General features: G+C 43.3%; 1 protein-coding gene across 1 annotated transcript in view; it reads right to left on the reverse strand.

Annotated features, from left to right (window-relative positions):
- LOC103821398 (bifunctional heparan sulfate N-deacetylase/N-sulfotransferase 4) overlaps positions 1-12,855 on the reverse strand; it is a 112,624-nt gene that overhangs the window by 27,555 nt on the left and 72,214 nt on the right. Inside the window, exons 5-8 of the mRNA XM_030239250.2 lie at positions 12,744-12,831; positions 8,207-8,361; positions 2,140-2,325; positions 1,095-1,223 (exon numbers count right to left, since the gene is read on the reverse strand). Coding sequence (XP_030095110.2) covers positions 1,095-1,223; positions 2,140-2,325; positions 8,207-8,361; positions 12,744-12,831 — 558 coding nt within the window. The remainder of the gene's footprint in view (positions 1-1,094; positions 1,224-2,139; positions 2,326-8,206; positions 8,362-12,743; positions 12,832-12,855) is intronic.

Below are 12,855 nucleotides of genomic sequence, written 5' to 3' on the forward strand. Positions count from 1 at the left end.
CAGATTGGCTGAGGGATTTGGGCTGTTCTAAGCATTGCTTGTGGGGTTAGGAGCTCTCTGCTGCACTGCCCAAATCTGAGGAAATCCTCAGATAAGTGAGAAATGCCCAGGTATTCATCCAAGTATGAGAAAGCTCAGTGTGAATTCCAAGCTACACTTGAGAAAAGCCAGCCTGAGAAAACTGCAGGTAGTGGGGAGACAGGACAAAGAAGAGGGATCTGTTTTATTCTCAAGTGAGGGGATATGGGTATGGCATAGAAAAATTCCTGATAGAAATGTTCCATTTCTTTAGGACCCCTGAATCCGACTCAGACACCATCTTACTTACCCAGGCCAATGTTCACTGACCAGCATCTAACTGTAGAGCACCAAAAATCTATATTTAGGTGTCTAAATAAAAGTGGCCTGGATTTGAGAGCTCCCCCTGAAGCTGCTTTAGCCCTGCAGAGGAGTCAATGAGTACTGGAGTTTAAATTCACTGCAAATGAGGCCACCTGGCAAGACAAGGGACATTCATCTTGTGCCTGGTGCAGCTTGTTTGGGTGCAATGGGAAGGAGGGAGGACAATGTCAAGAAAAAATAATCAATATATGGGGGGATTGGCTCTTTCCCTTGCTCCTTGCACCTCTAGGTTCCTGTCTTATATGGTACCAGGCAGTTCTTTAGCAGCTCAAAACCTGTTTTTAGGAGCTGGTGAGGGAGGAATGAAATCAGGTCTGAGCCCTGGGGTTTCCACTGAGCTGTATGAGGAGTGCCTGAGGAGCCAAGCTCATGGGGAAAATAGAAAAAAAGATGAATGAGATCAGTTTTTTCTACCCTCACAGGTTTGTTTCATCTTCAGACATGTCTCAGGGGGACCTGGCTTCAGGCTGGGAAACAATAGGGAGCTGGAATTAATGCATTTCCCAGGAAATTGTTGCAGGTACAGTTGTAGCTGGAAATTGGCAGAAGACATCTTTCTCCTTTCTTCTTAAAGTGTTTGTTACCTCTGAGCAAGTGGTCCTGGGTTTGATTTCCCAACTTGATCTCCTTCCCTTCCTCCCTCCCTCCTCCTTGATAGCCAGCACATCCAAAAAAAGAAAGAAGGTACCTACGGGGTTCAGGAGAATGGTGAGGAACAGTTCCCCTCCTCGGATACTTTTGTCCAGCTCCTGAGGACCACCAGGATATTCCTTGTAAAAAATAGTGTGAGTGAAAAGGCCACAGGTCTGTCGAGGGAGCACCTGGGAACAGAGGAACAGCAGCTTACACAGGTATTGCAGTGCCATGATCAACCTGGGGAAGGACTTTGGTTTCCCTTAATTCAATTCAATATTTTATATTTTTTTATTCATTTAAAACAACAACCAAAACCTGCATTTGTAGAGTATTTGGGTACATGTGTAAAAACACTGCTGATTTTGAGTCTGTTCCAGCAGTAATTGGCTCTGCAGGAATTTGATTTTGAGACACTCCCTCTGCCTCGTTTGCCTTGTTTAGGGGATCACAATTTGCACTTGGTATGCACAGGCAATATTCAGAGCAGATTTGGGACTTGAAACCATCCCTTGGAATATTTGTCAGTTCACTTTAGCACACCCGGCCTAGAGGTCTGCAGTTGCCTGGTAGGACAAGCCAAAGGGCTTGCTAAGTTCTCCTGTCCTTTGCACTTTTAAGTGCTTCTGTCCCCCCAGGGTGAGGGGTGTAGGAGTGAGGCCAGGGTACCAGTCCTGCCTCTAGGAATTTCAGGAGCAGAGCTGAAACTTCAGCCTTGCAGAAGTGCTGGAGGAGATTACTTACGCCTGTTCACCTTCCCAGGTGCTGGATTTTTAATCCTTTCATGCATAAAGATGAAGCAGAGCTGGGAACAGAGGTCTTAGGCAGTTTAATGATTTCCCAGAGTGCTGCCACGACTTGCTTGGCAGTCGATGGGCCACGAGCACATGTAATTTCTGAGGAATACTTCTGCAGTTGCCTGAGTCTGTGTGACTTTTGTCCCCCTCTTTTAAACTGCCTAACAAATGCACTCTTTGGGCATCCTGACAGCTGCTGGGTCCCAGGGAATTTTAAGGATGCAGGCAAGCGTGAGGCCTCCAGGTCAAGCAGCCCCCTCTGGAGTCCCTGCAGTAGTATTGCTATGAACATGGAAATGCAGTGTACCATGATGCCATTGTGGATGAAGCCCCGTCTGTACCGTGCAGGCTTCAGGTGCGGGTACTCCTCTGTGCTGGTCACACGGATGTGCCACACCTTCTTCCAGGCCTCGTAGAGCTGCACGTGCACCGGGTACACCCCCGAGTGGTGCGGAGCCACCGCGTAGCCCATGCCCGTGGGAATGCCGTGCTCCTGCAAGGTAGGGCACCGCAGGGAGGGACAAGTTAGGGACACACGGAAAACCCCAAACCCCCATGTCATTATTCAAAGCTTTATTCCTGCCCACTGTGGCACTGGAGAAACTGCTGTCCCTAGACTGCCTTGTACCTACTGTAGCACGAGCTGGAGGGAACTGGAGTTCCAGCTGGGTGACTGCAGTGAGGAGTAATCCTCCTGGATTATGTTCCATTGCTGTTGCATGCAATGGATTTGCCTCTTGTTCTGTGACATATTGCACATATTTTAATGAGCATCCTACCTGTCTGGTTCATCTAGTGAACCAATGCTGCTTATTTAGTAAGCTAGTAAACAGATGGAAAAAAATGTTGCAGTGACATACGTGGGGTTGTGTTTCCTAGTTCTGGCACAGGGGAAAGATTCCTTCCTAGTTTAAGAAATAAATATTCTGCCTATCTTCTGAACCACATTTTTTTCCATGGTATTAGGATATAGCAAAAAATAGGTAGGACTACTTTTATATTTTATCAATATTTATATTTAGCTCCATTTCTATATGGGAATATGTGCATGTTCATCATATAATCTATAGGTTATCTTGCAGATTTCCAAAGACACAAATTCAGCTTGCTCCCAGTACTACCAGACACGTCAGCTCTTTTCTACTCCTTTAAAACTGATCTGCAGAGGGAAATGGCTAAAATATGAAATGATGATTTCATGGGGTTTTTTTGTCCTTCCTTTTGCCCACATTATCCATTGATTAATTCCAGGAACAGCAGGTTCTGCTGGGCATCCTCAAGTACTTTACAAAGAAAGGGTTTTGATTCATTGGCAAAAATTAGGTTAAATCTGTAGGGAACACTCATTCCTACATCACATAATGCAGCCACTTTAAGTTATCCACTCCTGATAGTCAAGACCTCTGGTTACAGACTGCGCCTGTAAAAGAGAAACCCAAACTCTCTGTTTTGTAATTTACTGAGAATAAAATGTAATTTCAGTTTATTAATGCTGTTACCTACTTGAGAGCCATGAGTCAGTTTAAGGGTGGAATGAGGGATAGCTCTTTAATGACAGAGGGTAAATCACCCTGTTCTCTATTTTTTTTTTTTTTTTGGTTGCCATGGACAAAGTAAAAAGCTGTATTAAAAGATTTCTTTGAATTTGGCCTTTTATTGCCATGCCTGAGAGGTCTGTGATGCTCAGACTGTCAAACTGTTAACCTAAATATCCTGTCTCAGCTTTTATGTACAAACCTTCACCAAAAGTGGGGTAGGGAGTACAGAGAAACAAAGATTTCAGGCAGATGTGTCCTGGGGCTGACAATGAACCCTGCTCTGGATGACTTATCCCAAAGTAGGGATCTGGATGAATTTGTGTAAGATCCTGTTTATCTCCTGATGGTTTGATGCTGGAATTTCCATAGCAACAGAATGCTGAAATGGTGATCTGCCATTCACAAATAAAATCAGGCAGTTTTTCAGGAGTTCTCAACATAAAACTCAAGTAAGCCTCTGAATAAAACCTGCTCACTACATAGCTCATCACAGAAATACCTCAGATACCCAGATAGCCAATATGGAGGTAAGAAGAAACAACCATCAAATAATTCTGTTTTCTTTGGGCAGTTCTATTTGCAGTTTACCAGGAAAGATTAAATACTGTGTGTCCCCTTTTAGTGGTTTTTCTGTTGCACTTTTCTTCTTTTCCTCTCATTTTGTTATTAAACTTACTTTGGAAGTGAAAACTCATGTGTTAAAGGAGGAGTGTACTGGTGTGTCAAGATATAAGGGATACCTGTACTGAGCATTTTTCTTGTGTATTCTAAGGAGCAATTTCCGGATTTTTACATTGAAAATGTACACTGGGTTTTTTAATTTCAAAATTTGTGCTTGTTGGTTTAGTTTGGAATGTAGGTATGATTTGCTACTGTCGGAGAAAACAAGAATGCAAACTTTTAATTTAATAAATTTTTTGTCTACTGTACATCTTTGCACACAGTCAGTCAAGGTGCAAGTGTGAAGGCTTTTATTAGGTGAAAAAGCTAAATACAACCTCAGCTAAGTTTGCCCAACCTTTTGGCATTGTCTGCTAGCAGGTGATGCAGCAAATGAGTGTTTCAGAAGAAAATAAGGTGAGGCAGAATAAGTCTCATCCTGCTGCACAGGATGATGTTATCCTATATTCACAGCCCATTTTGAGAGGCAGTGGGCAGCTCTCCTTCCCCACATAAAGTACAGATATTAATAATGGGACAAATGAGGCTCTTTTCATCACATGTAGGTGCTTTGCCTTGGCTGTGTGGTCACTGGGCCCTCCCATTGTTGGGATTTAATTGGTGTATTAAAAGCTCCTGCTGTACTTGTGGTTTGAGCAGCTCAAGAGGTGCAGGCAGAGGAAGTGCTAATGTGCATCTGCAGTTGGTTGTGAGCAGGAGGTGGGAGCCAAGGAGTGCTGCTAGACAGGTTCTCAATTGATTTGTTTGGTTCTACATCTTTGTTTCTTCTTCCTGTCAGCTCACAGCTACCTCGTACAGCCAGTGACAGTTTCTGCCCTGTCTCTGCTGTGCTTTGGGCTTTGTACTCACAAATGAGCACAGAAGATAATCACTGAGCAAACAGTGATTATTTATTATTATTATTATTTATTCAGGATGGAATAAAGAGCTACAGGCTTTGGATTAGATACCTTCTACTTGTTTTTGTCAGATAAGGATGTACAAAGGGAGAGGAGGAATATCTTGTAATTGTTGGCAGGGAAAACTTGGTTTGCTTTATTTTTGGAATATATGCTATCAGACTTGCCCTTGAGCAATTTTTTGCCTCTCTGTGTATCCATTGCATGGCCTATAAACAAAGAGAATAATACTTGAGGAATTATCAGTTTGTAAAATGTAATCTGTGATTTTGTTCATTAGTGTTTTTAAAGGATTTTGGGACCCTCTGACAGAGAAAAAAACCCAAGCCACAAAACATGATCAACTCAAACCCAACTGATCATCCAAATAATTCTAATTTTCCACTTCCTTAGGCAGGCCCTAGAAAGCACCATCCATATTTCCTAAAAGAGGATGACATTGGGATGGCAAAGCTTTGGGTAGCCTGTGACTTGGGCACAGTTAAAATCTCTGTCTCTTGTTCCTCTGAGGCTGAGGATCTTGTGTTTGATGAGAGATTTGGCAGAGAGGACTTTGGGAATGGGGCTATGGATGTACAGCTGTGGGCCCATCACTCAGGTATATGGATAAGGATTTTGCCAGGCAAAACTTCCCCTGCTGCCTGCCAGATCCAGAGCAATGGGACAATGACATCTATTGCAGGATGTGAGGAAGTTTTCTTCTCTCACCATGTAGGTAGTGGAAAGGATAAATATCTGAGGGATGCATGGAACAATTTGGAGGGCTCTGGGTGAAGGCAGTCTCCTGGTTCCCAAGCAATGGACGTGGAAGGGAATCCTTGAAGGCAGATGCACAGAGGTGTCCATATCTGCACTGAGATTAAGGCAATTAGATACCTAATTAGCAATTAGTTCTGTGTGCACAGGGTTGTTTAGGTGCCTGATTTCTATCTGTGTGCTGTGACAGAGCTGTTTCAGGCAGGCTGCAATTGTAAGCTCCCATTTTACAGAGCCTTTTTAGGAGGAGTGGATAAAGCCATGTGAAACAGAGCCAAGGCTTTTATCTACCAGCCAGAGGAGACAAAAGGTCTTAATAAACAGAACTTTTGGGTGTTATTTGGCATCTTCAGCAACCTTGAGTATTGTTCTTGGATATAATGGTGTGTTCTCCCTTGCTGAAAACCCTGTTACCTCCTTAGCCATGTTTAAAAAAAGTGAACAAAGAAATAGCACATTAGGTGAGGAATTAATGTGATCACACTTCCAAATAATTACTGCAGCTTTTCTTCCAGAAGCTGACACAAAGTGTCACTTGTATGTGCAGCCAAAACTGGAGGTGGGGAGATATGGCCAGTAAATGAGAAATGCAGGAGAAAATGGCACCAGCATCAAGCTGTGTTCTCCTGAGTATAACATTAAATAAAAATAGTGGACAACAAACCAAACACGTGTAACATCAGGCAAATGTTCCATGTATTGTTCTAGATGTCTAATTTAAATTTGGATCCTCCTTGTGACATCAAAGAATAATGGGAAGAGGTTTGCTTTAACCTGGAGGGCTTAGGGTAGTGCAGCTGCAGAACAGGGAGCTTGTTTCTCAAAGAAGACACAATGCTGAGGATGAGACAGCCAGGGAGGAATGAAACCACTCTGAAGTCATGGCTGGGACCTCTCTGATAGCTATCAGGGAGGCTGTCATAGAGGGAAGATGAATTTCTCCCACGAGAGAGAATTTCAGAGGAAGCCTTTTGAAAAGAAATGTTCTCATAAGTAAATGGTACAGCTCATATAGATTCAAGGTCAAGGGGTTGATACAACCCCTGTTGAAATGTTAGCAGGAAATAAAAGTGTAATAACAGCAGCTTTTCACTGACATCAGCTTCTTATTTATAGGTACCCTAAGGAATCTCTACCCTTCAGGACACAGGCTTTATCTTTCTGGAGTGGAAGTTACAAACAGATTCCATTACCAGCCCTGTTTTCAGGCCATGCTATAGATTTTACTCCCAAAGGTGGCTTGACCTGGGTGACTCTATGCTTCCTGAAAATACTAGGAGAATTTCCCCAGAGGTTTAAAGATGAAGGGGCTGTGTATTTTTGAGATATGGATTGTTTAAAAAATTACTCTTGCATTTAAAGTCTCAGCTCTGTTTGGGTCTCTGGGCCAGGCTGCACAAAAGGCATGAACAGGCTGTGCCAGGAATGAGGCTGACAGGGAAGCAGAAGAGTAGAAAGGAAAAGAAGCCCTCCTGCCAAGCAGGAGATGGGAAGGGGGGAAGTCTGGCATTACAAGTAAACAGTTAAGCCATTTTTAATTAATTTTCTTTAAAGGTTGGTAGGAAAACATTTCCATAAACAAGGGAATAACTTGCTCCCAACTGCTTGTTCAGGCATTTGCCTCTGCCTTTTTCCTGATGTGCCTTGGCTCATGTGAGGGATGGGAGGAAGGGGCTTGGCCTTTTAGAGCTGGGAAGGGCTGGGGAATTGCTGTTCCCAAAGCAGCTGAGAAAGGCCTGCTGTGTCCCTCAGCTGTGAGCAGCTCTGGTTGCTTGGCATTTCTGTGCCTGGCCAAGGACCACGCAGTGTCTTTCCAAAGCCAGCATTATGGATTTCAGGTTCTCTTTGTGCACTAAGCCAGCAGAATTATCCTGAAAAGGCTGTAAATAGTACAAGTACTATGAGGTCTGGGCAAGTGGGAGGGTGGCTCATGGAAGTTCAGAGCACAAATGAGGAAAAGGGGAGCACAATTATCTGTCAATATTAGCAAAAGGTTAGCTATACAAAGAGCATTTTTCAAGCAGGTCATTAAAAAAGGCCCAGTGAAACCCAGCAGCTTCACTTGTTGGCTCTGTCAGCATCAAGATTTCTCCCAAACCACACACCAGGTTCAGGGTTTACTGCAGCTTCCTCTGTGCCTTACTGAGGATGTTTGCAGCAGAGTTACCAAGCTGATAACCTGTGTACAAACTGCTGCCTAAAGCTTAGAGGGCCAGCTGCTGTTTGCTGTGTGTTCACTGATTCTGATCCCCATGGTCCTGCCAGGATACTCAGGGCAGGGCTGCTCCCTCTGCAGAGAGCCTGTGTCAATGGGAAAGGTTAAGACAAAATTCAGTTTGAGTCACAAACAGGATAGGTTTGGGATGAGTTTCTAGCCTCACTGCCTCTGTTTGCATGCCTGAGGAAATGTCCAGGTATTGGACAGACAAGCATGAAACCAGTGGGGAAGGCATGGCCACAGTAGTGAAGGCATCCCAGGAAATCTCTTGGGAACCCTTACCATTGCAAACTCTTTGTTGAGGATCATCTGCTCCACCAGTGAGGACTCGTTGTGGAAGAGGTGTGGCTGCATGTGACTCCACATGTGGGGAAACCACCAGAACTCATCCACAGATCTCAGCAGCAGGTCATCGCCCTCATCCTCCTCCTCAGTCCCTGCAGAGGCAAGGAAGGGACAAAAATGTTACTAAAAAGCAAAAAAGGCCCATAATTGCTTTTTAAACACAGAAGAGTCTGCTGAAAACCCTGGTGTCCTTGGCTTGTCTCACTGTGGTACTGTTATGTGTATAAACTATGGGAATATTAAATATAAAGAGTAGGACTTATTTTTTTTTAACGTATATGATCTGAAAAACCACCCCCTCCCCAAGTTTTCTCTATTTGCTTTATTTTAATGCCACACTATCTTTTCATCCCCATAACCCAGCAGCTTGGATTTAACATGACAAAACAGTGTCAGGAATGTTAATGCTGTTTTCCTGGTCTTTTGAAAGCTGGACAAATGATGATGTTTGGGATTAAAGAAAAGGTACAGTTATTTTCAATTTTGTCCTGATAATAATGTCACTGTTAAACACAAAATACTCTCCATAAAGGCAACATATGGATAAAAATAAAATCTTATCAATGCTTTCCCTCTTTTTTCCTTTTAACTACCACTTTATTAGCCTTGGTTAATTGAAATCTGATAATTTCTGGTAAAATGTGGAACAAGTTTTACAATACAGTTAGGTGGAAAGCATGAAGCTGTAATGGCAAAAGGCTTCCAAATATTTCTTAGGGTTTAGTATTCAGTTTTGGCCAGATTTAATCTTGAAGGAAACCCAATAAAAACCTCCTGTCTTAGTGAAGGGTATCTTCTTCAGGCAGAAGTGAGGATATGTGGCTGTAACAAAGAAAACCTTCCATTTGAGAGAGGACACAGTGCTGCTCCCACCATCTGCAGACACACCTGCCCTGCTTTTCCAGCCTGGGAAGGCACAGTGACATTCCAATAGCTTCACCTTCAAACTACCCAATAATCTGTGTTTTTAGCACATTTCCTTGGTGTTCTTTGCCATTTGAATGCTTTTATTTTGCTTCAGTCTAAGAAATAATTCCCAAATCAGTCTCCTGATGCACACAGAAATCCTGTCTTCTTACAGGCCCTTTAATGTTTTGCAAAACTCAGTGGAAGCAAATGCTCCATGGATGTCACAGTTTACTTGGCAGGAACATCCAGAGAAGCCTGTTCAGTGCCTGCACTTCAGCTCTTGGCTTTTATTTTCCATTTCTGCAATGGTTTTTGAAGAATGCCACTACACAAGGAGAGCAGTACTTTGAAACTTTGTCCCAGAGTCACTGAATCCCTTTGCTCCCCTCTTTGCAGCACTCTGCAAGTTCTAAGGAAGGTGTTCCTGCTGATGGGAGTGCTGCTGGAAAAAGAAAACAACCTTGTTTACTGGAGAATTACATACTGAAAAGGAAAGTCTGGTGTCTGCTCCCTCTGTGCCCTGCATTTTCGGGGTGACTGCTGGCTGGCTTTGGGCTATGTGCTTCATTTGCAGTCACTCAGGAATGGGCAAGGGAACAAACTTAACCCAGGCTTTCCAACTGGGACAGAGCAGGGAGAAAATGGAGTTTGTGAGACAGCTGAGGATCTCTTTGATAATCCCAAGTTAAGGATGGAGAGGAAACAAATGGGTATTTGAAATACATAAAGAACTAGAATCAGAAATGGTAGATTTAGGTCAAAGTATAATTTAGTACCTTATTAACTTCTGAAGTAGATTGTGGTTCTTGAAATAAATCCTACTTTTGCCTATTAATTTATTAGTAAATTAAGATATACACCTAATAAAACCTTGTGCTTTTTTTACTATAACAAAAACCAAACAAGATGAAGCATAAAGCTTTCCATGTTAAAGAATAACCCCATCCTGTAATGCCAGAGGTGAGGCAGAAAGGTTGGAAGTTTAACCTTAGGTAGTGGCATTGCTTATGAGGTTAAATTTTCTTGCAAACCTTAGAAAAGAATGTTGTTTCCTTTTATGAATTCTTAGGTAGTGTTATTTCCAAAGAAATGTCATGCCAAGTTTGAATGGAGCATTTGTGGGTGCTTATATTGTTTAAATATTTCTGCCCAACACCTTATACTGAGTGCTGGAAGCTAAACAAGGGGTCTTGAGGTTTTAATTTCTTGTGCAATCAACATCTTTTCTGCAACTGTCTTCATTTAAATGGGAAATCTGCAAAATGCGTAAAACTATGAACAGAGTGAAGGTGTGTCTGCTTTGAGTGCACTGCACACAGGTCATAATTCAAAGTTTGTTTGTGCATAGTATTGAGCCCTGTGTTTTAAAATTTTAACTGTAATGATGTGGTTGGAAGCTGCTACCAGTAATCTTGTACATCTACAATGCAAATCCTGAGAATGGGTTAATTTCAACTGCTGCAGCACGGACAAGTGGGAAGTGTTTGTTAAAGCAGCAGAACTAACAGGGTCTGCTCATTCTCTCTGTTAATGTTGTTAATGCAGTGCAGAGTTTACCAGTTAACTTTTACCATAGGAAAATATGTAACAGTAGACTCTGCTAACACATCCCCACACTCATTTCCCTCCTGTAGTTTTAAAATGATCCAAGTTTTGAAAGGAGAACTCAATGCCACCCTAAGGAAGTTGAGTACTTGCTAGTAAAAGCCTCTGTGGGTCAGCAAGCTGTGTGTACAGTAATTAAAGAACATCTCTCCAGGCTTTATTTATAATGAGGCAATAAAGAGCATATTGCATGGAGAATATGCTGCAAGCTTTCCAGGAAGCTGAGATGAGAAAGGGCCATCCCCACCCTGTAAATGAAGTGCTCTGTTAAAAGCAGAGCTGCATCCAGGCCTTTTCATGGAGCCAGGGACATGTATCAGCTTGGGAAGTACTTCTGGGCTATTGTGGGGAGCCTTGAGAGCCTGAGGAGCATGGGCATGCACACATATCCTCCCTCCCCTTTTCTCTCTCTACAGCAGTAGCAGCTCTGAAATTGGTCAGCATTGTATCAGAAAACCTGTGACAACATGGGGGCTGTTGGGATGAAGGAAAGAAGGAAAAGGCAGGTCAGGGAGAGTGGTGTTTTCACAAAGGCTGCATCTTCTCTACCAGCCCCTGCCCACTATCATATTAACATATGATTAGTAATACCATCTCTTCCTCCATCTGCTCCCCTCCAGGGATCACCCTTCTCCACAATGGACATGAGTTTTTGATACCAGCTGTGCTCTGGAGATGACCAGAGCCCAGCAGCTTCCTGCTTCAGGGCAGCTCAGAGCCTCAGGCTGCTGATGTTTGTTTTGCTGCCTTGCAGGTGTGCCTGGCTCATCCCCAGCAGGAGCTGCTCAGGCAGGTGAGTGTGAAGTGCTGTGTGTGTGTAGTTCTGGCTCCAGATCTGCTCTCTGACCACGGGTCTGCCACTGCCTTGTTATATGACTGCAGACAAGGAATTCCATCTCTGCCTGCCTCTCATTTTTCCCAGCCTGTGTCTTTGGTCCAGGAGGTTTGCTGGGCAGCAGTGGCTCAGCATGAAGTGCTTGCATAAGTGGAGAACAGCCTGGACTTAGTGACAGTGATACAAAAACTTGGTTTTGCCTTCTCTCTAATCACCCAGCTGCCTCACAGTCTAGGAAAGCAGGGACTGCCTCATTCTTAGGTTTTAAACTCACCCTCCCATCCTCTTGCTGCTTTCTCCCAAGCTCCAGAAAACTTTCCCTGGCACCACTCAGTGAGTGTGGCTGGATGGGCTGACAGCTGAGGATTTTGGAGCTGGTCTCCAGAGTGGGAAGGGTTATGGGATTTGGGAAGAAGGACAGGAGGTTCTCCCTTGCAGGGAGTCTCTTCTTGCCTCAGCAGCTCTAAGGAGCAGCACAGCTCAGTGCAGCCAAGAGGGAAGCCAGAGTGGAGGTGCAGCAAAGGGGAAGACAAAAGAGGAGGAAAAGCAATAACATTTTTAAAAAGGGGGCATTGTGCTGTGAAGAAATGGAGCAAAAAGGAGAAAGGAGTCACAAGGATGAGGAGGTGTGGAAGTGCCTCATCTTCAACAGAAGCACAAGTTTCAATACAAATTTCTTTTCATCATGTTTTCCTTTATTATCCCTCCTGATTTGCAGATTACTGAGACAGATTTCCTTCACGGGCATAACAAAATCTGGTGCATCCCATTGAAACACTTCTGGCTCCTCAGAGGTACTGAGACATGATTTTCCCAATCTTTTATATTTCATCATACCTGTCACACCTGAAAAACCTTCCTCTGTCTCCTGAGGAATTAGAGAGATCTCTGCAACCACTTTGCCTCCTTTATAACACTAAGATTTACCACCACACATCTTTCAGGAAAACACCAAGGGCGTCCTTGTGTACCTGAGCAGCTCATCCATAGTGTGTCTTTACCCTCTGGACACTGAAATAGTGGAACATGTATTTCCCAGTGAGTCACTGATTATTTAGAAAGGGAATGTTTAAAGCTAGATTTAAAATTCTGACACCTTTTTAACTGCACGAAGTTCCTTCTTACCTGTGTGGTAAAATTTTCCTGAAAATCCAAGGTTGAAGGTAAAATTTGCAACCTGAGTGCGCAGTAAATTTTGAGTCTCTAGTAAAGCCTGAAATAAATAAGAAATTAACAT

Source organism: Serinus canaria, chromosome 4 (genome assembly GCF_022539315.1).
Source record: "Serinus canaria isolate serCan28SL12 chromosome 4, serCan2020, whole genome shotgun sequence".
NCBI lineage: Eukaryota > Metazoa > Chordata > Aves > Passeriformes > Fringillidae > Serinus > Serinus canaria.